The sequence below is a fragment of the Sus scrofa genome, chromosome 14 (genome assembly GCF_000003025.6).
Source record: "Sus scrofa isolate TJ Tabasco breed Duroc chromosome 14, Sscrofa11.1, whole genome shotgun sequence".
Classification (NCBI taxonomy): Eukaryota; Metazoa; Chordata; class Mammalia; order Artiodactyla; family Suidae; genus Sus; species Sus scrofa.
This window is the reverse complement of record NC_010456.5, coordinates 31,154,832-31,180,960: the sequence shown is the minus strand read 5'-3', so window position 1 is coordinate 31,180,960 and position 26,129 is coordinate 31,154,832. Positions and strand designations below refer to the sequence as shown.

General features: G+C 47.5%; 1 protein-coding gene across 14 annotated transcripts in view; it reads right to left on the bottom strand.

The window, feature by feature from the left end:
- The window catches only part of KDM2B (lysine demethylase 2B), a 145,973-nt gene that overhangs the window by 22,133 nt on the left and 97,711 nt on the right, over window positions 1-26,129 (bottom strand). For all 14 annotated transcript variants that reach the window (XM_021073426.1, XM_021073420.1, XM_021073425.1 and 11 more), the window contains one exon: window positions 4,024-4,248. In XM_021073426.1, the coding sequence (XP_020929085.1) occupies window positions 4,024-4,248 (225 nt within the window). The remainder of the gene's footprint in view (window positions 1-4,023; window positions 4,249-26,129) is intronic.

Sequence of the window (26,129 nt, the reverse complement as noted above, 5' to 3'; positions counted from 1 at the left end):
ACAGAAAGAGTCTCACAGAGGTAGAGAACAGACTTGTGGCTGTTAAGTGGGAGGGAGTTAGATGGATGGGGAGTTTGGGGTTAGCAGATGCAAGCTATTACATTTAGAATGGATAAGCAGTGAGGTCCTGGTGTATACTACAGGGAACTCTATCCAATCTCTTGGGAGAGAACATGATGGAAGATAATATGAGAAAAAGAACCTATATATATGTGTGTGACTGGGTCACGTTGACGTACAGTACGAACTGACATTATAAATCAACTATAATAAAAAAATTAAAAATAGGAATTCCTATTGTGACTCAGTGATTATCAAAACTAATTGGTATCCATGAGGACGAGGGTTCAATCCCTGGCCTTGCTCAGTGGGTTAAGGATCCAGCATTGCACGAGCTGTGGTATAGGTCACAGACTCGGCTCGGATCCCGAGTTGCTGTGGCTATGGTGTAGGCTGGCAACTATAGCTCCGATTCGACCCCTAGCCTGGGAACTTCCATATGCTGCAGGTGCATCCCTAAAAAGACAAAAAACAAAAAAATAAATAAAAATTAAAAAAATAGAAAAGAAAAAAAGAAATATTAGGAAAACACTAGTCACAGGAACGCAAAGAACCAAAATTACATCTGATGGACTCAAGGGTCATGTGTTTTCAAGTGAGCCTTGCCAATCTGCAGAATGATGATGCTACATTTAGAAATTTAAACTGGAAGTACCCTGGTGATGCAGCAGGTCAAGGATCAGGAGTTGTCACTGCAGTGGCTCAGGTTGCTGCTGTGCTGCAGGTTTGATCCCTGGCCTGGGAACTTTACAAATTGTGGGTGTGATTCCCCCCGCCCCTGGCTCCCAAAAAAGAAAAAGAAAATTCAAGCTAATTACTGAGGATGTTCTAGGCAAAAACTGCCTAATTACCATAGCATGGATCTTACCCATGACAAAATGGTAAAAAAATGGAAGATCATGATTGAAGCTCATCTGAATGTCAATACCATGACATGTCACGACAGTTATTTGCTTTGTCTGTTTCTGCGTGGGTTTTACCAAAAAAAAAAAAAAAAAAAAACCTAAGCAAAATAAAACCAAAAAATCAAACCTATCTCAACAATCAGATTTGGAAGACCTCTTATGCTCAGCACCAATAGGTCTGCCAAATCCTGAAGATGATGGAAATCATGACCCAAGAGGTGCAGACAAACGAAAGATTTGGTCAATAAACTTGATTCCAGACAGCACTGGTACAGACAAAGAAAAGGCTTGCTCCATGATGTCTTGTTGAGAAAAGCAAAAATGCTGAAGAGGCCCAAGTTTGATCTGGGGAAGCTCATGGAGATACATGGTGAAGGTTCTGGAAAAGCTACTGGGGATGAAACAGGTGCTAAAGTACAATGAGCTGATAGTTATGAGCCACCAGTCCAAGGATCTATTTAAAATTCAGAATTTTAAGGGTGATAAATATCTTATTTCTTAACAATAAAAAGAGACCAAGGGCTTCAATGGACAGATGTACAAACGTCTACAAATAACCAACGATCACATGAGAAGCTACAGAACATCATCAATCATCAGAGAACTGTAAATCAAAACCACAGTGAGGTTACCACCTCACATCCATTGTGATGGCCACTATCAGAAGAGAGAAAATAGCAAGCGTTGGCAAAGATGTGGAGAAACCAGAACCCTTGTGCACTCTTGGTGGGAATGTAAAATGGAGCCACTGCTGTGGGAAATAGTAGGGAGAGTCCTCAAACAATTAAAAATAGAACTACCATATCATCCAGCAGTCTGACGTTGGAGAATAAAGCCACAAGAACTCAAAGCAGAGTCTCAAAGAGATACTGGCACACCCCATGTTCATGCAGCATTACTCACAGCAGCCAAGAGGTTGAGGCAACTTAAACATCCATCAACAGATGAACAGATAAAGAAAATGCAGGAGTTCCCACTGTGGTGCAACGGGATCAGTGGCATCTTAGAAACACTGGGACGCAGGTTCAATTCCCGGCCCAGCATACCGAGTAAAGGATCTGGCATTGCCACAGCTGCAGCTTAGGTCACAGCTATGGCTTGGATATGATCCCTGGCCTAGGAACTCCATATGCTGCAGGGCAGCCAAAAAAGAAAAAAGAAAACGCAGTAGATCTGTACAGTGGAATATTATTTGGCCTTTAAATAGAAGGGAATCCTGGAGTTCCCTTCATGGCTCAGCAGTTAACAAACCCGACTAGGATTCCTTAAGATTCAGGTTCTATCCCTGGCTTCAGTCAGTAAGTTAAGGATCCAGCGTTGCTGTGAGCTGTGGTGTAGGTCACAGAGGCAGCTCAGATCCTGCGCTGCTGTGGCTGTGGTGTAGGCCAGCACCTGTAGCTCGGATTTGACCCCTAGCCTGGCAACTTCCATATGCCATGGAACCCGAAAAAACAGCAAAAACAAAGCAAAAAAAAAAAAAAAAAAAAAAAGGAAATCCTGATACCTGCTACAATGTGGATGAACCTTGAGAACATTAACATTACATAAGCAAAATAAGCTCATGGAAGGAGCTGATTCTACCTGCCTGACTCTACTTACATGAGGTATCCAAAGTAGTCACAATTAGAAACAGAAAATAGAAAAGTGGTTGCCAGGGGCTGGGGGGAGGGGGAACAAGGAGCTGCCATTCAATGGATATAGAGTTTCCATTTGGCAAGATGAAAAAGTTCTAGAGATCAGTTTGCATAACAGTAAACATACAGGACATACAACTGAACTGCATGCTTAAAAACAGTTAAGATGATATATTTTATTTATTTATTTATTTAGTCTTTTGAGGGCTGCACCAGCAGCATATGGAGGTTCTCAGGTTGGGGGTCAAATTGGAGCTGTAGCCGTTGGCCTACACCACAACCACAGCAACCCCAGATCCAAACCCTGTCTGCAACCTACATACACCACAGCTCACAGCAACGCTGGATCCTTAACCCACTGAGCAAGGCCAGGGATCAAACCTGCATCCTCATGGATGCTAGTCAGATTCATTAACCGCTGAGCCATGACAGGAACTCCAAGATGATAAATTTTATGTTATATGTTTTTGAAGGAAGAAAAATAAAGAAAGGGAGAAGGAAAGGGAAGAAAGAAAGAAAAGGAAGAAAGGGAGAGCAAGAGAGAGAGGAAAGAAAGAAAACACAAACAAAAACATATGGGTGCCAGGCTTAGAGGGGTGTCAGAAGCTGGGGATAAGGCAGTCATAGCTGGGACTGTGAGGGGTTCACCCAGAGCCAGGATCCCATCCATCCTGCTTTTTCCCAGGGGAAAAAGAAATCACTGCTCCCACAGTGAGGCCCCTGGGGCTGGGGAGCAGCGCCCTAAGAAAGGCAGGGTGTGTGGCTGTGTGCAGGGTTTGAACCGGAGAGGCCGGGGCCATGCCAAGTTGGCAGAATCTGTGCCTACTTCCCTGTGCTGGGGCAGGGCCCGAGGCGAGGTGGCGTGGCCACACTTTCCATTTGCCCAGCTCCTGGGCACCATAAATCAGTCCTCTTTCCCTGGGGCAGGCCCCTCAGGAGGAGCAGTGACCTTCCACCCAGACCTCTGACTTTGAAGGCAAGACAGGAAGGAAGGGAGGGCTCAGAACCATCATGAACTGGACCATAAATGTTGGCAACGGGGTCACAGACAGGACAGGCTGCCCTGACGTCTTTAATGGCCAAGACTTCAAAGTACTCGGTCATCTAGGGAAGGAAGGAGTTTTAAGACCACCAGACTATGAAGGAAAAGGAGTCCGAGCACATGGTAGGCTGATCCAAGTCCATAGTGTGCAATTTAAAAACAGCACTAGCCGGGGCTCCCTTCTTTCCCAGGAGGGAGCTCCCCTCCAGGGTTTCCGCTGCAGCAAAGGTCTAAGGGGAGGAAGCAGACAGTGCTGATGCAGAGGGAGGCGGGGCCTGGACTCAGGAGCCAACGTCAGGGCATAGGGGCTGCCACCTCTCCCAGGGGTGGGGGGCGGAGAAGCCCGTCGCAGCTCCAGGAGCAGACCCCTCGGCGCACTCACCGCAATGCACTGCCGCATGATGCAGCTCTGCTTCATCCGCCCGGGGCCCCCGAACTTCTTCATGTCCTTGCAGAAGTGGCACTCTCCGCACTCCGTCCGCAGGCAGGCCTCGCACTTGCGGCATCGCGTCCGGCGTCGGCGAGCTCCCGCCGTGGTCCGGTTGGCGGCCAACTTCACGGCGGAGGCCGGGCCCAACTTCCCCTTGGGCCGACCCACCGCTCGGTTCTGCAGAAGAGCACAAAGGACCGGTGAGAGGGGAGCCTGTGCAGCTGCCAGGCCCCAAGCTGAGAGGGTTAGGGGTTGAAAGGTGTCCCCGCAAAAGACAGTTGAAGTCCTAACCGCGCAACCTCAGAATGTGACTTTATTTGGAAACAGGGCCTTTACAGAGGAAACCATTCCAATAAGGTCATTAGGATGGGCCCTAATCCAGTAGGTCTGGTGTCCTTTTGAAAGGGGAAATGTGGATGCAAGCAGTGATCTTATGTGAAGACACAGAAGAGGCTGCGTGACTGAACTGATACATCTACAGGCCAAGAAATGTCAGGGAAGCCAGCAAACGCCAGATGTTGGAAGAGGCAAGGAAGGATCCTGGCCTAGAGCCTTCAGCGATAGCATGGCCCCAAAGACACCTTGATTTCCAATTTATAAGCTTTAGAACGGTGGGAATATGGTATTTTCAGCTACCCAGATTTTGGTACTTCATTGTGGCAGCCCCAGGACACTGACAAGGACACCACTGCTTCTGAGCGCAGCACACCTCAGCACCCCCTCCCAGGGCTAACTGTGCTTCCCAGGGAGGCCACACAGTCCTCCTCTGTTCCCTCTGCCAGGAACACCAACCCCCCTCCCCACACCCCTCGGCTAATGCCTGCTCAGGCTGCAGGACCCAGTTTACACACTGCCTTCTTCTGGCTGCCCCCCTGCACCGGCCCTGTCACAGCATAACTGTCTGTTCTCTCATGGGTCTTCCCTTGCTGACAGGGAGCTCAGGAAGGCAGTTTTGGAGGGTGTCTGGTCACTGCTCTCTCCCTCCACAAACTGGCTGGCACATGGGACATGCTCAATAACCTAGATTCCTGGAGAAGGAGGCAGTAACTCTAAGGACCTGATTTCTGAGACTTCTGAATCCTTACCCTGGACTCAGGGACACAGAGACAGGGGGTGAACAGAAAGTGGTGCTCAATGCTCAACAGGGCACAAGCCCGCCGCACATCCTGCTCTGAGGTCCTTGCACCCTGCAAACCAGGATCTATGGTGGAGCTCAGAGGCCAGCCACTGCGACAGTGGCTACCAGAGACCTAGGATGGGAAGTGGGAAGGACCAGGATGGTAGGTAGAGTCTGTCTCATCTGAAGCACCCTTCTGAGTTTGCTGAAAAATGGTTCATCCCTCTGTCAGGGACCTAACACTCTCACCCCAAAACTAAATGCCAACTCAGCCAACCCAGCCTCTTTTTTTGGGGGGGCCTCACCTGCAGCACGAGAAGTTCCCAGGCCAGGGGTCAAACCCAGGCTACAGCAGTGACAATGCCAGATCCTTAACCTGCTACACCACCAGGGAACTCTTCCATCTCAGTCTTTTAATTTCAACTGCTTGTCTTACTTGGATCCCTAAATAAAATCCCACCCCTCGTTAGCTCCCAGGCCCAAAATGTGGTTACAAGGTACCACACAGTGCGGAGGGTCTTTTTACCAGCCCCCCCCCAAACAATACACACTTACAGCTCCCCCAAAACTACAGGGGCTGCTTAGAAACTTAAAACCACATCAGGTAGGACACAGTCCACGGTTCTCTGAGAATCAAGCCTCACTGCCACTGTTTTCCCGGCAGTGCAGCGGCCCCTGTGCAGAGCTGATGGTCCCAAACACCCTTTGGTATAGACACCTAGATGGATCCTTCCCCTCAAATTTATTTCCCAATAGCCAGCAGCATACCAGGAAACTGCAAACCCTCTGGTGGCCGGGGTGCTCATGTCAGGAAGTACTCGGAGCTCCAAAGAGGAAAGGAAACACTAGACCCAGCTCCGCTGACTCATGTTTCTCATCTGCCCCTGTCCTGACCCAGCTGCTCCCACAAGGACACACCACAAGACTCATTTGAGCCCACCCTCACCTCAGGGGTGACCCAGCCAGCAGCCCCATCACTGGGTGGGCTAAGGGGCTGACCCAACCAAGTTACTCCTCCTGCAGGCAGCGGAGGGCTTCTCGGCACCAGCCCTCACACCACAGCCCTCACACCACCACCCAGGGAACCCCGGGCTGCCCCCGAGTCATGCACACATGGCACCTTGAGAGAGAGATAAATGGGCCTATGCATCGCCTGCCAATTCAGGGCAGGTTTTGCTGCCAGGTAAGTAGTTAAAAAAAAAAAATCAGTTTTTTGGAAACTATTGATTTGAGAACAGCAGGTAAAAGAAGGCAGACCTGAAAACTAAGCAGCAAGGAGTGCTGAGTGGAAGCAGAGATGACAGGGACGATGACAGCGATGCAGGTGGACACCTGCTGAGTGCCTGCCCCGCTGGCTCGCGCTTTCCGTATGATATTACCTAATTTCCCAATAACAACCCTATGGGAGATGCCATTTTTTCAGATAAGGAAATTGGGGCTAGTGACCTATCCAAGGTCATGGAGCCAGCAGAGGATGTACATACCCCCAGCCTGCGTCTGAATACTATAAACTGCAGCAACATGCAGGTCAAGCGGGACGAGAGCCCCTGGAGCACACAGGAACTGACTCCCCAACCCGGAAGGGGTCCACAGCTAGTGCCCTGACGCCTGAGGAGGATGTGTGCGAACAGGAGGTGCAGAGAAGCACACCTCCTTCTAGAAGAATGCAGACCAGAGAGAGGTGTCTTCCTCTCTTCACAGCCCAGAAGACACTCTGATAAAAGAGCCCACGTCCTGGTAGCAACTCACTCCTCTAACCTCTGAAACATGGGCCAAGGGTGGGCGATTCAGGGCTTCGAGTCAGGTACAGAGAGGGCAGGGCAGTGCATGGTCCAACCTCCAAGGACAAAACCAGAGGCGAAGGGCTCACGGTCTCTGCTGGAGCCGGAGATGCTGAGGACCAGCTTCTCTGGGGAAAGATGGAAAGAAAATCTCCAGGAATCCAAATGTGTCTCTTGCCTCCCACTCAGGATCGTCAGGTATGAGCAGCCTCCGAGAAACTCTGACCTCGCTGGCCACTCAGAAGTTACAGAGTTGGGGCCAATCTGGCCAGAGTCACAGAGTCAGAGTATGTACTTGACTGTGAAACAAAGCCCACCTTTCCACATTTCCCAAAGTTCATTCTCAGCTGAAGAAGCAGTTTTGCTAACTATGGGAAAAAACAAATCCACCTGGATCTTTTTTTTTTCTTCTTTTTAGGGCCGCACCTGTGGCATGTGGAGGTTCCCAATCTACGGGTCTATTCGGAGCTGCAGTTGCCGGCCTACACCACAGCCACAGCCACACAGGATCTGAGACACATCGGCAAAACCAGATCCTCAACCTGCTGAACGAGGCCAGGGATTGAACCCACATCCTCATGGACACTATATTGGGTTCTTAACCCGCTGAGCCACAATGCTAACTCCCAAATCCACCTGGATCTTGATGGCAGCTGAGACATCCTGGAAAACAACAGCGCTCGGGGCAGACAACACTTCGAAGGAAGAGGTGTAAGGGTGGCTATTTCCAAAGGCCTTGATCCAGGCCCTCTCTGCCTGTCTGCTAAACAAGCTAGAAAAGCTGCTACCGCCTGCAGCTCCGAAAACCAGCCAGCCTTTAGAGGAAGTGGCACTGGCTAGCCGGTCTGGAGTTGACTGAGCAACACCTGAAATGCAGGACCCTCATAAAAGCCACTGAGAAAATCAACACTGAATAAAGACCTTGGAGGGTCTCTACTAGGGAAGATGAACAAGCCTCTCATTGTGTCATGAAGCTTCTGTCCTAACCTCTTTGGGTCAGGATATCTAAAGGTTCGCAAACCAACCATTAACCATCAATCCCACTCTATCCTACCTGTAACCTTGATTTGTTCAAGTTACCCAGAATGTCCCTCTGTTCATTTCCGCAGGAAACATTCTTCTCAGCAAAAGATTAAGAATGGCATCTACTACAAACCAGCCTCCCAAACCCTCAGCCTCCCAAACACTAAGGCCATTTGTTAATTTCTTCAGCCCAGAACCCATAGCCTCAGTTCCATCTGGTTAGGAAAATTGAGTCCACACTGCTCTCACACACAAATTTTAGTGTTCCAACACCCTTTCGTCATTAGCACCTCATAAGTATCATCCTTAAGAGGAACACTATTAAGGTAGTTTATTCGTTCATTCATTCATTCCACAAACATTCACTGAGTACCTCCTATCAGATGCTATTCTCCAGAATATTCATGGGTAGAACCTTGAATCCCTCATTTCTAAAATACTGGGATTTGGAGTTCCCGCTGTGGCCCAACGGGATCAGCGGTGTCTCTGAAGTGCCAGGATACAGGTTTGATCCCTAGCCCAGCACAGTGGGTTATAAAGGATCTGGCCTTGCCACAGCTGCAGCATAGATTGCAGCTGGGATCTGGTCCCTGGCCTGGGAACTCTGTATGCCGTGAGGTGGCCAGAAAAGAAAAAACAGTACTAGAATTAACATTACTAGATTAACATTACTAGATTAACCTGAATTAATGAAAAGACATCCCATGTTCATGGACTGAAAGACATCACTGTTAAGATGGCAGCACTCCACAAAGTGGTCTAAAGATTCAATGCAACCTCCATGAAAACCACAGCTGCCTTTTCTGAAAAAATCGAAAGGCTAATCCTAAAATCCACGTGGAAATGCCAAGGACCTGAAATAGCCAAAACAATCTTGAAAATAAAGAACAAAGTTAGAGGACTCACACTTCCTGACTTCAAACCTTAACTACAAATCTACAGTAAACAAGACAGTGTGGTACTGGCGTAAGGATGGACATACAGATCAATGTGCAAGAATTGAGAGTTCAGAAATAAAACCTCACAATATGTATGACCAACTCATTTTCAACAGGGCTATCAAGACAAATCAGTGGGTAGAAAGAACAGTCTTTTCAACAAATGTTGTGGGGACAAATGGATATCCACATGCAAAAAGATGAAGTTGGATCCTTACCTCACAATATATATGTAAATTAACCCCAAAATGCATAGAAGATCTAAAGGTAAGAGCTAAACCCACAAAATTCTCAGAAGAAAACATAAGGATAACCAGCATAACCATGGATGAAGCAGTGGTTTTTTGGATATGACACCAAAAGCACAGGAGACAAAAGAAAAGAAGATAAACTGGACTGTGAATTTTAAAACTTTTGTGCTTAAAGGGGCACCATCAAGTAAGAATAGTAAGGATAGGAGAACTCATTTGCAAATTGTACATCTGGTAAGAGGTTAGTATCCAGAATGTATAAAAAACTAACAACAAGAGAAGACAAATATTCCGTTTTTAAAATGGGCAAAGGATTTAAACATAATTCTCCATAAAAAATATATGTAAATGAGGGAGTTCCCATTGTGGCTCTGCAGAAATGAATCCTACTAGTATCCATTAGAATCTGGATTCCATCCCTGGCCTCGATCAGTGGGTGAAGGAGCCGGCGTTGCTGCGAGCTATGGAGTAGGCTGAAGACAGTGCTCAGATCCCCGACTGCTATGGCTGTGGCATAGGCCAGCAATTGCAGGTCCTATTTGACCGCTAGTCCAGGAACTTCCATATGCTGTGAGTGCAGCCCTAAGAAGCAAAAAAAAAAAAAAAATTTTAATTTAAAAATTAAAAAATTAAGAAATTAAAAAAAAAACATATAAACACACACACACACAAATGAGCAATAAGCACAGTAAAAAATGTTCAGCATCACTAGGCAACAGAGCCTGTAATCTGCAACAGAAACTCATTCATTAACCCCTCACACATCATCACCTACCTACCTGTTTTCTGGCTGTGAATTATGTGCAGACCCAATGCTATGTGCCAGGACTACACAGATGAGTAAGAAGTATTCCCTACTCTCAAAGGCACTACCATCTGGGGGGAGAAAGATGTGTTACTACATAAATGCATTGAAACACGCTGATGACAATATCAGAAGCTAACATCTATTGACGTAATCACTATTTTCAGTACTTGTATCAATACTCTATGAGATAGAAATTATCTTTATCTCCGTTTGGAAATAAGGAAACTGAGACACAGCAGTTAAGTAATCTATCCAGGGCCACAATGCCAATAAATGAGAAGCAAGATACAAACCTAGGCAGTGGCTCTAAAGAAATGCCTCATCTCACTGGGAAGGGAGGCAGTGGAAAGTGTCAGAGTCAGGGGGTGGTGACTAAACTGAATCTTTGAGGGAGGACAAGACGCTGCAGGCCAGGAGTAGGGGGTGGGGTCAGAAGATTCTAGGCAGAAGGAAGAGCAAGATAGAGATGTGAAACTAGAAGACACAAGGAACAGCTTGATATGGCTGCTGGAAAATGGCCCTAAACCTGCACGGCCCCATACACTACATGAGACAAATGATGGCCGCTGCAACAATAGTTCAAGGACTTTACACCCAGGAGCAACACAATTGTATTCTGGCAACACTGTGGGGAGTGAGCTTTTTGGGTGGTAGGCAAGATGAAAGACAGGGAGATGAGCTGAGACTGCTGCAGTGGTCCAGGCTGATTGTTAGAAAGGCATGAGCAGAAGCCACAGAAGGAATGAACAGAGGATGTTTTAGAAGCAGAGCTGGTCTGAAAGACCCAGGAGGCTGACTGCACGTGAGGCAGGCAAGCAGAAAGTCCTGGAAGATCTGGGGTTTCGGGCTTGAGCAACAGGAGAGCAAGGCGAGAGGAGAGAACACGACTCCACTGTGGACACATGGAAATCTGAAGGATCCACAGGACATCCAAGGAAGGGGGCCAGCAGCCCGGAGGGACTGGAGCTGAGACACACAGCTGGGAACCAGGATCGCATAGCGCTGAACTACTTAAGTCCATGAGGTTGTACACGGAGAACAGACAGAGTGAAAAGAGGGTGCTGGATAGGACCTTCGAAACTGAAAACATCCAAGGGCTCGGGACAAAGAGCAACCTGCTGAAGAATGGCTGAAAGGCAGGAAAAGCAGCAGGAGCTTGAGGCAGCACCAGAGCCAAGGAAAAGTTTCAAGGAGCAAGAGGGCTAGAGTTTCAACTGTCAAGAGGAGTCAGTGAGAAGAATGGTAAACGTGGCTGTGTGTTTTTACAATTCAGACTGTTCTGTTTCCCACCAAACTGCCCCTAACAGGAGCACACTGACACTCAGCCCCACAAAGGGTAGCCCCAGACCCCAAAGAACATGGAACTCCTCTGTCATGCTAACATTGCATTCTACTCTATAACAAATTTGTTTCAACATCACATCTGTTCCCAAATCTTCAAGCATAACGGACATCGCAGGAAAAGCTGGATTTTAGCTGTGCTGCAGGCCCTTTAAAACACACCTGCAGACTCCAGGGAGAGTCTGAGTTTGTTTATACACTGACAGTAAAGGAGCAGGAAAATAAAAACACAGAAGCTACCAGAAACCCAGGGGATGGGCCGACCTCTGGAGAATCTGAGGAAAGGTAAGGACCTTTTCCCCAGAAAAATGCATGTAGGCACAAAGTCATAAAACTTTCATATGTCACTTTGGGAAGGTTCAGGGATCCATATGAAAATTTGACTCTTTAAGCAGCTATAAACAGTAATACAATGGTTATTTCCACATAAATTTCTGAGACAGTCTTCACCATAATTTCCTAATTATTATTTTTAACAAATGAGCAATAGCCATTTTTAAAGAAAAAGAATAAAGCTATTTTCACTTCAGGAGTTTAAAAAAAAAAACAAAAACAGGAGTTCCCGTCGTGGTGCAGTGGTTAACGAATCAGACTAGGAACCATGAGGTTGTGGGTTCAGTCCCTGGCCTCGCTCAGTGGGTTAACAATCTGGCGTTGCCGTGAGCTGTGGTGTAGGTTGCAGACGCGGCTCTGATCCTGTGTTGCTGTGGCTCAGGCGTAGGCCGGCAGCTACAGCTCCGATTAGACCCCTAGCCTGGGAACCTCCATATGCCGCTAGAGCGGCCCAAGAAATGGCAAAAAGACAAAAAAAAAAAAAAAAGATCAAGAATTCTCCTTACTGGAGTTCCCTTGTGGCACAGCCAGTTAAGAATCCAGTGCTGTCAGTAAAGCAGCCAGGGTCGCTGCTGTGGCATAGGTTTAATCCCCAGCCCAGAAATTTCCACATGCCATAGGAGCAGCGAAAAAAAAATTTTTTTTCCTTACTAACAGCCTTTCTTTTAGGGGCATCTCCTCAAACTAAATGGCAGAGCTGAAAAACTTTCCAATAAATTCTGTGCTGGAGAAGCAAAGGAGGTCCGTGGGAGACGGCCCAACCAAGGGTCTGCTCCCGTCCCATGGGCCCAACACGGGGAGCAAGGGAAACCCAGGCTGTTGTGGGGCAGAAAGGCTAGCCCAGCAGTTCAGGCATAAGGAAGATTGATGCGGCCCAGGACTAGACACCATTCTCAGGTGGGGATGAGGAAGTGCACAGACTTTTAAGGTAGAGCAGGTAAAATCCTAACGGGGGGTGAGGGGCTAGGCCCAGCTGCAGGGACAGACCAAGCAACAGTCCCTTCCCACCAGGTTCTCTGCTACAGCCTATCATGCAGCAGGTGGCTGAGCATACCTGCAGGCCTATCCTCCAAGACTTTCACTCCTCCTTGAAGGAGACTTATTTAGAGAAAAGTGTGGTCTAGAGCCTACAAGGGGACTCCACAGACACAGAGGCCTTAGAGCTTGCCACTCTTTCTCAGACCCAAAAAATCCTGGAGCTGAGAAAAGGTGAGGAAAAGCCAGGGGAGGCAACCAGCAGTAAGCCCACAGCCTGAAGGGTTAGCACATGCAGAGTCTGTGGCTGACAGCCCCCAACCTCTCTCCTGGGGCTATAAGGAAAACCTGCTGCCCACTGACCTGGCTTAGAGGTCATCCCCTTCAACACACCTGAGTGGAAAAATCATCTTAAAGTGAACATGGCAACCTGGAGAACTTCTGTTGCTAACCACTCCAAAAGTGCCACCATCGGGTGATTGATGCAAGGAGGAGGGAAAAGATCTGGCTATAGGGAGGATGGGTCCTCTCGTGATGGAAGTCTCTCTCAGGAGTGGCAGTGCATGAAATGGGTTAAGCCCAGAGACATACAGAGCCTTGTCTGAAGTAGTGTCAAAGATTATATGGACTATGGGCCATAGGGTGTGGCCAGATTAATAAACCAACACAAAACAGGTAACAAAGCCTCTCCCCAGAAACACCAAAGTGCAATCAACACTGAATACAAATGTCATGAATGACCAGATGCAGAAAGGGTATACACTGTTGGCAGGAGTTGGGCAGATCCAAACTGAACTGAGGATTCTCAGACCAAGAGTTGGGGTAGAAACTAGTAAGCAGCAAGAAATGAGAACCATTCACACACTGTGCTACTGACTTGATGAAAGTTCCAAGCCAAAACCACTTGGGCTGTCTCTGAGTTCATCCAATCCGTAAGATGAGTGAGATTCAGCAACACCTCATAAGATACATAAGCCTGAAAAATATCCAACAAAACTTAGAAAATACAATTAAACCTTGTCTCTGTTAAAATAAAACAACTTAGTAATATGCCTGTTATTACTTAAGTGCAGTATATATATATAGCACTTCCTCTACCACGCCTGATGGAAGGAGAAAACGTTCCTACCTCTCAGCCTGAACATTCCAAAACATCTTCATTCCACTGAGGAAATGCACTCAGGATTATAAGTAAGCATCTTATTCATCTAGTCCCATGCCCACATGATAACCCGTCCAACGCTTAATTCCTCGGACAAGTCTACCTAGCCCGCGTCCTCCTCCTACTTCGTAAAACCTCAACTTTCTTCCCCCGCTTCTTAAACATGATTCTTCCCGGAGTAAATTCACGCTATAAACACACCCAGGGCTTTGTTTTACACACAGATTTCAACCCCCCTGGTCCCAAGAGAGGTTGCTTTCCCTTCTAGCTCCAACCGAGGCCAAATACTGCCATCTGGGGTCACCGCTTCCTCTCGCCGCCGCCGCCGCGGCGGAGCGAACTCGCTGGGTTCCGGATTCCCCGCGCCGGCCTGAGCCTCGCACCCCTTCCTGTCTTGGTTTGCCCACGGCGGACGGCGGGCGCGCGGCGCCCAGACAAAAGCTCGGGCCGTAGGGCCCACGGACCCTGGGCTGCGCACCCTCCGGGCCGCGGGCGTCCTCCAACCCAGAGGCCGAGGGTCCCGGTGCAACTTTGCAAACAGAAAGGAAGGAGGCGCCGGCGCCCGCAGGTCCGGGTGCGCCCGCGGCGGCCGGCACGCGCGTGGGCCGCAGGCGAGGACGCGAGGGGAAGACGAGGCGCGCCGGCCGCCCGCGCCGGCGCCCGCAACTTGCCCGCGGGCCGTGGCCCGCGCCCGGTAGGGCGCGCCCGACGGCGAGGCCCACATTGTCCCCGCGGCACGGCCGGCCACCCTCGCGCACAGACGCTCGCACACGCCCCCTGCCCCGGCCGGCTGCGGGGCCCGCGGCGCCCAGGCAGCCGCCGGCCTGCCGCGCTTCTCCACGCCCCGCTCGGGCCCGGCCCTGGCAGCCCCGCCGGCGACGGCTGCAAAACTTTCTCCTCATCGTGGCGGCGGCGGCGTCGCGGCCGCCCGGGGCGCGTCAGTCGGTCGTTCCGGAGCTCCGGCGGGCGGGCGGCGGGTCCCTCCCTCAGCCCCACCCCGGGCCGCCGACCTGGTCCGGCTCCGATTCATAGTCGTCGTCCTCGGCGCTCACGGACATGGCCATGGCTCATGGTGGGCCCAGGCTCGCGCGCGCTGACATGGCTGGAGCGGCGCCGCCGCCGCCGCCGCCGCCCGCCCGGAGCAGGCTCGGCTCGCCCTGGCTCGGGCTCGGGCTCCCGCTGCCGCGAGGAGGGAGCCGCGCCGCGCGCCTAGCACGCCCGCGCGGGAGGGGGCGGAGAGGGGCCGGCGCGGGGGAGGGCCAGGGCGCTCATGCATATGCATGAGGCGAGCCAGGAAGGGGCTGGCCCCCCGGGCCCGCGGGCCAATGGCGCGGCCGCGGTGCTCGGGCCGCACACAAAGGGAGCCCGGCCTGCGGTGACACGGGGGCGGACCCGCCGAGGGCCGCCCCTCTCGGCTAGCGCGCGGGGACTGGGGCTGCGTGGAGGCGTGCCCCGCGCCCCACCCGACCGGCGCGCGGCGGGATGCACATGGGTGGCTGCACGCCGCTATTCGAACAGGAAATGCACACCCGATGTGGGGTGGGGTCTTTTGTGTGGTCCTGCGGGGGCTCTCGTAAGAGCCCCGGGGTGCAAGGACCACAGGGAGCGGCCCTTCATGCGACACCAGGCCCGGGTCCCAGGGCCCCCAGCGGCGGACACACGGGCTTTCGGGTTTGCAGAAGCTTTGGGAACAGGACCTGATATGTCTGAGAACCCGGGAGTCCTGGCCCCCTACAAGACCGCTGTCCTGGGCATGGTCTGAGGGGACCGTTCCCTAGGAAACAGGCAGTGGAGTTGGGCTGGTTCCCTGACGTTGCCCTGTCTACCCTCAGACTTGTCCTTCCAGGTCGCGAGGGAGTCAGCGTAAAATGTGGGGTACTGGCGGGATTTCTGATCGAGCTGCCTGATTTGGAAGCTGCCAGACAACACCTTAAGTGCACTCTGCCCTGAGGTGGGTGTCCCACTCTCTTGGAGAGAATTCCCCCCTTCTTAAGGTGTCTAGGGGTCAGTCTCCAGGGGGTGAGGGCAGGCCAGAACCCAGTCTCCTAGGAGACTGGCAGTGGCTGAGGCTGGCCCAAAGGTGTGGGATTCTAAATTCTTAAACTGGAAACATTCCTAATGCTTACTCCTAAGGCAGCCCACTCTTGCATAAAACTGTTACTGGAAATCCAGGTTGAGACTGATTTTTAAAAAGTCTAGGGGGCACTTAATACCAGCAACCCTCCTTACACTGAAGGAAGAGCTCAGTGACCATTAGCTAGAGTGATCAATGCTATTATAAGCATCAAAACCACAGCTAAACTCAAGCAAAGGAGCAGGGTGACTTAGGCTGGCAGCTAGCATACCATCACCCAACTAGGAAGGGCCAAGGTGACACTAAACATGCATGCACGCACCAGCTCAGTTTCTTCATCTGCAAAATGGAAAGGTTTGCCCAACCATGGGACGGGATAGCTTCGGTGAAGAGATCAGAGGCTTTCCCAAGAAAAAGCTCATTAGCCGTGAAATCTGGTGACCAGTTCTGCAGTGTCGTCCAATTGTTATTCATGCCCAGGCCACTGGCCATGAAATCCACTTTGAGAACAGAAGGGACCCACAGGCAGGTCATGGCCTGGGCTTTCAAGGAAGGCAGAATGTGTGGTGGACATAAAACTCAGGAGGCTACTAACAGGGAGTAGGCAAGAGTGAATAAACAGGGATGTCAATTTTACTGAGTGGATTTTAAAGTCTCCCTGAAATTTATTTACCTACTGATACTATGGGGGGAAAAAATCCCAGAAGACTTTCTCTTTATAGAAACATACCTGTTCTGAGTTTGCTTTCTCTCTTCTTACATTTTTCACTCAAGGTTGACAACAAAACAATAAGGAAAAGAATACTCTCTCCTCCACCTCAGTCCATTCCCAAAAGTCTCAGCCTTTATAAAACTACCTTGTCTGAAGTCTGTATTTGATGTATCTGCTGACCTCTTAGGGGCCACTCTACCCAGTAGGAAGTCCCTTAAAGAAAGAGGAGGGGCTGAAAAAATGCTAGTCATAATTTTGCTTCACCGTAATTGGTCAGAACTGCAAGGGTACAGAGATACACAAATAACCTAATATATCAAGAGGGAGGTATGGAAACAGGATGTTTTCTCAAAGGTTTTTCTCATTACACATCAGGAGTGCAATTATTTAGACCTGTCTTTGGGCTGACTGCTTTTGGGAGTTCTCAAACGCTCACTTCTATATTTAAGGAAGTAAAAAGGCAGTTTTCATTTGTCATGGGTCAAAGAAGAGAAAGGGAAAGTGTTGATGAACAGAAGCTCACACAAAACTTCCTTCCTTCCGTCACATCATTTCTGAGCTAGAAGGGGCCTCACCAGCCCCCTCTCACTTCAAAGGTAAGGAAGCCGAGGCCCAAAGAAAATTAGGAAATAGGTCCGAAGCGCAGAAGGATCACTTATTCAACACCATCAAGAGACCTCCTCCAGGGCTCAGGCAATAAGAGCAGCTAATGTTTAGGAAGCATGACTGAAAGGCTAGCCCCTGCTGAAGTGTGGTATAGATGTCTCATTAATTCTTTTGGACAGGCCTGTGAGGTATGTTCCATTGTTCATCCATTTTGCAGTTGAGGAAACGGAGGTACACGACTGCTAGGTAATCAAAGGACCTGGATCTGAAGCTGTAGGCAGCTGGAGCCTGCAGCCTGGGCTGTTAATCACCCTACACCAATGCCACACACCAGAGACAAGAGAGGAGGACGCCAAGAGAGACGTGAGTGATAATTCAAGTGAAACAGTCAAGACTTAGGCAGAAAAGAAATGAACTGCCCCTTACTAAAATTTTGCAAATTCTGTGTTCTCAGTTCAAATCCAATTTCAGGACAGGTAGATATGGTTTTGGTAACCAGACTGCTGTCTGATGGTTCCGTGGGGGCTGACTGTATAGGAGGAAACCAAGACTAAGACATAACAACATAACAATCTGATGGGTTCTCTCCAAACCCTAACAAGGCACCTGCCAGTGGCCACTATCCTAATACCTCTTAAAAATTCCTCTTTCCACACTTGCAAAGAGCTTCTTAACCTCTCTACTCCCTTGATCAAGCTTCCTTTGGCTAGGAATTCCCATTGTGGCAGAGTGGAAACGAATCCAACTGAGAACCACAGGTGGCAGGTTCAATCCCTGGCCTCTGGGGCCTCGCTCGGTGGGTTAGGGACCCAGCATTGCTGTGAGCTGTGGTGTAGGTTGCAGACGAGGCTCCCGCGTTGCTGTGGTTGTGGCATAGGTCAGGTGCTACAGCTCCAATTAGACCCCAGCCTTGGAACTTCCATAGGGTGCAGGTATGGCCCTAAAAAGCAAAAAACAAACAAACAGAAATCTTCCTTTGGCTAACCGGTACACACCGCTATTCAACATCCAAACATTTGTTTTACATTAATAGTGTGCTGGACTGTACATAAAATACATTATGCTGGAGCTCCTGCCTGCTGTGGCACAATGTGATCACTGACATCTTGGGAGCACTTGCATACAGGTTAGATCCCCACCAGGCACAATGGGTTAGGGATCTGGTGTTGCCACAGTTGTGGCTTAGGTTGAGACTGCAGCTCGGATCTGATCCCTGGCCTGGGAGCTCCATATGCCAAGGGGCGGCCAAAAAACTAAAAATAAAAATTTTTTAAATAAAATAAAATAACATGCATTATGCCAACGCTTGCCCGTGAGAATTGCCACCTTAAAATTTAGCATTTACTTTGTGCCTTAGGCTCATCCTTTTTCCCCTCTGACTGACCCTAAGAACTGAACGGTCTCTTGGCTCCACTTAGCCAAGGTGTACATTCTTAGAAAGAGTTCCCCAAAGCTGATGCCACCAGGGCAGTTGGTGCTTGCCCTGAGCCAGGAGGACCCAGAACTTTCACCAAGTGCTGAGGAAATTAACAAAAACAGATGGAAGCCGAGTCCATTTGGGTCACCATTGTCAGCTACTTCGCTGTTTTCTCTGTGAGTGTCATTTAATTTTCTGGTCTGCCTATCAGATCATGAGACACTGGGAATGACCCCAGTCTAACCAGAGGTTGTGCCTGGACTTAGTCACCTCAGAGCATCCCAGGGCAGCGACAGGCAGTAACTTACGGTAAAAGGAAAGAAGAGCCATCCTCTCCAGGACTCTCCATCTTCCCCTCCAGGAACAGGGAGGGAAAAGGACAGACTGGATAAGTGCCCCCTGGACTCTGGGCTCCCTAGGGGAGGTGGTCTCTGGCATGTGGCCCTTTTCCTTGTGCCCATATCACAGAGGGCATGGCTAAGGCTTGGGAACATGATTTTCCAGAGGGTCAGGTCAGGCAAAGAGAATGAAATCTGTGTGTCCAGACTGGTAACTGGCTGGCATACCCCTGAACTAAGGGAGACCACTTGTAAACGTGCCCCTAAGGAGGGAACAGAATTGACAGGAAGGGCTGCTTTCAAACACACAAAATAATGTTTAACAAGCAATAGCAAATGCATGCTTCAGTTATTTTACTATTATTTTACCATTTGTCTCTCTGTTTTTCAATAGTTTTCTCCCCGTTAACAGCAAAAGGAGGAGGTCTTTTAAAGAGTTTTTGTCCAGTTTTGTTGTTGTTCATTTGTTTTTTGCTTTCTTTGGCTGCACTCGAGACATGTGGAAATTCAGTCCAGGCCAGGGACTGAACCTGTGCTGCAGTTGCAGCCTGCACCATAGCTATTGTGGCAACGCCGATCTTTAACCCACTGCACTATAAGGTTAACTTCTGAAGAGTTATTTTTCTAATAAAGCATAAATAAGAGGAATGTTTGCAGCTTTCTAATAAAGCATAGATAAGAGGAATGTTTGTCACCTAAGAATTTTGAGCTAATTCCAGGGTTGCCTGGATATGGTTCAAAGAGGGACTGAATGACAGACCAAAGGCTGCAGTGGTTCCTGCTAAGGAAATTACCATTGTTATTTAATTGCTTTATATTTTCTCCCTGGAGAATCATTCCACAAACATTTAAAACCCACACAGGAGTTACCACTGTGGCATGGTGGGTTAAGAACCTGACTGCAGTAGCTTAGGTCGCTGCAGAGGCCCAGGTTCAATCCCTGGCCCGGTGCAGTGGGTTAAGAATCTGGTGCTGCTGTAGTTGTCACTCAGACTTGATCCCTGGCCTGGGAACTTCCATATGCCCCAGGTGCGGCCATAAAACATAAAATTTAATTTAATAAAAATTTTAAAAAAATAAAATGCACATGTATCTGTCATATGGGTCCTTTAAAGAAACTGAGCTTTCTGTTAAATTGGGCTCCTCTCCTGATACTGTCTCTCTACATTACCAAGATCAACCAATAAATATTTATGTACACCAGCATATTTGTGACTGTGCACGGGATTTTCTTTTTTTTCTTTTTAGGGCTGTATCCAAGGCATATGGGTACAATCCTACTACCCACCCTAGAAAACAGGGGCTAAAAATATATAAAATGCCAGCATAATTCAGGTCTACCACCAGGACTTCTATAATTTAAATGTATTTTCCTTGACAAAACCAAATCTCCCTGCCTGGTTTCCTTCCTAACCAGAACACCCATCACAGTGTCTATCCCACCACCCTCTGAGGAAAGATCTTGGAGAATCAGGTTATAAAGACCCAAAAGCAAAGACCAAATCCAAAGCTTACTCAAAATGGGATGGTGAAACAGATATATCGTAAAGAGGCAAAGAGGGAGTTCCCGTCGTGGCGCAGTGGTTAACGAATCCGACTAGGAACCATGAGATTGCGGGTTCGATCCCTGGCCTTGCTCAGTGGGTTAACAATCCGGCGTTGCCGTGAGCTGTGGTGTAGGTTGCAGACACGGCTCGGATTCTGAGTTGCTGCGGCTCTGGCGTAGGCCGGTGGCTACAGCTCCGATTGGACCCCTAGCCTGGGAACCTCCATATGCCGCAGGAGTGGCCCAAGAAATAGCTAAAAAGACAAAAAAAAAAAAAAAGGCAAAGAGGAGTAAAATCATCAGCTCTGTTCACAACAGTCAAAAGGTAAAAACAACTCAAATTATGTCCATCAATAAATAGGTAGACAAAATGTGATCTGCCAGTTTGGTGGAATATTATTCAGCCATAAAAAAGGAATGAAGTACTGGCATAAGCTACAATGTGATGACTCCTGAAGACATGATGCTGAGTGAAACCAGCCAAATACAAAAGGCCATACATTGTGATTCCATTTATATAAAATATCCAGACAGGTAAATCCATAGGGACAGAAGGTAGCTTAGTGGTTGTCAGGGGCTGGGTGGAAGGAGGGGGAGTGGGGAGAGACTGGTAATGGCTATGGGGTTTCTTTTGGGAGTGATGAAAATATCTTAGAATTTAGACAGAGGTGATGCTTGCACATTGTAAATATACTAAATGCCACTGAATTGGTGCTTGAAAATGGTTAATTTTATATTAAGTGAATTTTACTTTGATTTTAAAAAGCATATAAAGGGGAGTTCCTGCTGTGGTACAGTGTAAGGATCCGGTGTTGCTACAGCTGTGGGGTAGTTCGCAGCTATGGCTTGGATTAAGTCCCTGGCCTGGGAACTTTAATATGCCACAGGTGTAGCCATAACCATCATTTAAGAGTGATCTTGGTTCCTATTCTTGAAAGGTAACCTGGTTAGGAAATGTAAGCCCTAAACCCTGGCTCAGACTGAAAGCAAGCAAACCAAAGCGATTGTTGAATCACCTCTTAAATGAGCTACTAAATAACAGTCACTGTGGGGGTCTGATAGGCTCTGAAAGCCTTTCACTTAGAGACTCCTGACAAATGCAAATACACAAAGGTTCGTATGGTTGGGAGTGGGGATGGGACATGGACACACACACTCTCTATGTATATATATACATATATATATACACACACACACATATACCCCTGCTATTGGACTCTCTTCATCAACATTCTTGCTTTTCTTTAAAAATGGTTCATCTCTGGAGTTCCCATTGTGGATCAGGGGTAACAAACCCAACTAATAATATCCATGAGATTTGATCCCCGGCCTTGCTCAGTGAGTTAAGAATGCCGTGAGCTGTGGAACAGGTTGAAGACTCAGTTTGGATCCTGCATTGCTACTGCTGTGGCTTATGGCGCAGGCAGATTCAACCCCTAGCCTGGGAACTTCCATGAGCTATAGGTATGGCCCTAAAAAGAGGAGGGGAAAAAAAGGCCCATCTCCAGCAGGCCACTTTGCCTCTACAAGCCCCTGGGATCTCTTCAAATCCTTGCGTTTACCATGACACTCAAAACAGACAAAATGTGATAAAACCAATCTGTCACCATTTGAAGCAGTCATTAAACCAACACCTTTCTTTGAAAATGGTGATTTAAAGGGGAAGAACTAAGCACGTGTGCTGCCTTTTCAGGAGGAAGTGTGTTTAAGGGTAGCCCCAGTAGATGAGGGAAGAATACCAGCTAACTCACATGGGAGGGCTCATAATACTACAAAGCTTCATTTTCATCTCCTGATAAACTGTTATAAAGAATGATAATGGTATAAATGGTGTTGAAACCATCAGTGAATGGTAGAGGGAAGCAGAGGCCCCTCTATATTACTCTCTGGAGCAAAGAGGGATGAACATAGCTGAGTGGAGGGAATCATCAAGCACCGTCACCTTAATCCACTACCCACGCCTTTAGATCTAATGTCCAATGTACAGAAATTACGAGAGATGAAGAGAAAGCTAAATGGCACCTCAAGGAAGCAATCAGACAAATGCATAAAGTGAGGTTTTTTTCAGGACCTGTTTCCATCTTCCCTACAATCAATATCCTGAGAAAGGTCAAGATGAAAAGAGAGAATGAAGAACAGATGCAATGTGTACTCCTGGATTGGATCCTGCTTTGGACAAAACGGCTGTACAAGATCATTTATATGACCCAGCATTAGGGAGCAGTGAGGAATTGTAAATTTTACTGTGTGTAATAATGTTATTTTGGGTATAGAGAAAAATATTCTTTTTCAGAGATGTAAACCTAAGTATTTAGGAGTGGAATGTCATGTCTATAATTCTCTGAAGAATACTTCAGTACAAAAAATAAAGTTTGTTAAAAAGAAATAACACCATTAGGATGGCTACTATCAAAAAACAAAAAACCAGAGAACAAATGTCAGCAAGGATGTGGAGAAACTGGAACCCTTGTGTACTGTTGATGTGTTTCCATACTAAGGAAAACAGTATGGCAGCTCTGCAAAAAAATTAAACATACAATTACTCTATGATCTGGCAATTCCATTTTTGGGTATGTACTCAAATGAATTGAAAATAAGGACTTAAGATGTTTACACACCCATGTTCACAGCAGCATTATTTCTAATAGTCAAGGGTGGAAACCACCCAAGTGTCCATCAACAAATAAATGGATAAACAAAATGTGGTGTATATACAATGGAATACAATTTAGCTCTGAAAAAGGAGATTCTGGCAGAAGTGACAGCATGGGGGAGCCTTGAGGACATTATGTGAAGTGAAATGAGCCAGTGACAAAAAGACAAATACTGTATGATTCCACTTACAGGAAGTACCTAGAAGAGGCAAATTCATAGAGACAGAAAGTAGAGGGATGGTTTGACAAGGGCTGAGAGAAGGAGGGATGAAGAATAGGTGCTTAAGGGATTTAGTGTTCCAGTTTCAGATGGTGCCAAGTTCTGGAGCTGAATGATAGCGATGGTTGTACAACACTGAATGTGCTCAATGCCACTGAATGGAACACCTAAAAATGGCTAAGAGTGGGAGTTCCCGTTGTGGCGCAGTGGTTAACGAATCTGACTAGGAACCAGGGAGGTTGCAGGTTCGATCCCTGGCCTCGCTCAGTGGGTTAAGGATCCGGCGTTGCTATGGCTGTGGCATAGGCTGGCAGCTATAGCTCTGATTGGACCCCTAGCCTGGGAACCTCCATATGCCAAGGGAGCAGCCCTAGAAAAGGCAAAAAGACCAAAAAAAAAAAAAAGGGCTAAGAGTCAACTTTACATTATGTATCTTCCCCCACAATTTAAAAAACATGATAAAAAATAGGAGTTCCAGTCGTGGCGCAGTGGTTAACGAATCTGACTAGGAACCATGAGGTTGCGGGTTCAGTCCCTGCCCTTGCTCAGTGGGTTAACGATCCGGCGTTGCCGTGAGCTGTGGTGTAGGTTGCAGACGCGGCTCGGATCCCACGTTGCTGTGGCTCTGGCGTAGGCCAGTGGCTACAGCTCCGATTCCACCCCTAGCCTGGGAACCTCCATATGCCGCGGGAGCGGCCCAAGAAATAGCAACAACAACAAAAAAAACAAAGGACAAAAGAAAAAAAAAATTAAAAAAAAAAATAAAAAACATGATAAAAAATAAAAGCATAGACCTAGAAATGGTCATACTAAGTCAAAGACAAATATCACATGCGATCACTTATATGTGGAATTGAAAAAAATGATACAAATGAGCTTATTTACAAAACAGAAACACACCCACAGACATAGAAAATAAACTTATTGTTAACAAAAGGAGAAAGGAGGCGGGAGAGATAAATTGAGTTTGTGCAAGTAGAGATATTCATACTAATTAAAGTAAGTCAGAAAGACAGACAAATACCATATGAAAGCTCATATATGTGGAATCTAAAATATGGCACAAATAAACCTATTTACAAAACAGAAACAGACTCACAGACATAGAGAACAGATCTGTGGTTGCCAAAGGGGGAGGGGGAGTTTGGGGTTAGTAGATGCAAACTATTTCATTTAGAATGGATAAGGTCCTACTGTACAGCACAGGGGACTATATCCAGTCTCTTGGGATAGACCATGATGGAAGATAATATAAGAAAAGGAATGTATATGTATGTATGACTGGATCACTTTCCTATACAGTAGAAATTGACACATTATAAATCAACTATACTGTAATAAAAAAAAATTTTTTAAGCCTGGGGTTAGCAGATATAAACTGCTATATATAAAATGATAAATAATAAGTTCCTTCTGTATAGTACAGAGAGCTATAGTCAATATCCTATAGTACCTATAATGGAAAAGAATATGAAAAAGAATATATATTTATATAACTGAATCACTTTGCTGAATACCAGAAACTAATACAACATTGTAAATCAACTATACTTCAATTAAAAAATAATAATAAAGAGGAGTTCCCACCATGGCACAGTGGAAATGAATCCCACTAGGAACCATGCGGTTGCGGATTTGATCCCTGACCTCGCTTAGCGGATTAAGGATCTGGAGTTGCGGTGAGCTGTGGTGTAGATCACAGAAGCGGCTCGGATTTGGCATTTCTATGGCTGTGGCGTAGGCCGGCAGCTGTAGCTCGGATTAGACCCCTAGCCTGGAAGCTCCATATGCCACAGGTGCGGCTCTAAAGAACAAAAAAACAAAAAACAAAAAAACAAAAATAAATAATAATAATAATAAACAAATAAAAAGAAATCAAAGAAGCACCACCTTCCCCCAGAAGAATCAATCAATTGGGAACACTCAAGCCAACCAGCTTCCCCCCAAGGTAGGCCCCAATCCACTCCCCTCCTGCCTCATCTCATAAATGTTAACTAAGAAATGAATCTAGGAGTTCCCGTCGTGGCGCAGTGGTTAACGAATCCGACTAGGAACCATGAGGTTGCGGGTTCGATCCCTGGCCTTGCTCAGTGGGTTAAGGTTCCGGCGTTGCCGTGAACTGTGGTGTAGGTCGCAGACGTGGCTCGGATCCCACGTTGCTGTGGCTCTGGCGTAGGCTGGTGTCAACAGCTCCGATTAGACCCCTAGCCTGGGAATCTCCATATGCCGCAGGAGCGGCCCAACAAATGGCAAAAAGACAAAAAAAAAAAAAAAAAAAAAAAAAAAAGAAATGAATCTACATAACCAAAAATATATACCATTTTTATAGGTGAGATTATCTCTGAACTCCCGCAAAGGGCTTTGCTGCTTCAGTCATTTACATTCACTGGTGGAGAAGTTCAGTGGTTTAGAGTGGGATTTACTGTAGATTTCATACCCCACCTACTTGCTTTGTATCGAATAAAGGTTTCCTGTGTCCCAACAAAAATACTTCCCTTTCCCACTTTTATAATAAACAGCAAACTTTTTTTTTGCTTTTAAGGCCACACTCGCAGCATATGCAAGTTCCCCAGGCTAGGGGTTGAATCAGAGCTGTAGCTGCCAGCCTACACCAAAGCCACAGCAACACCAGATCCAAGCTGCATCTGCCACCTACACCACAGCTCACAGCAATGCCAGATCCTTAACCCACTGAGCAAGGCCAGGGATCAAACCTGCGTCCTCATGGATTACTAGTCAGGTTCCTTACTGCTGAGCCACAA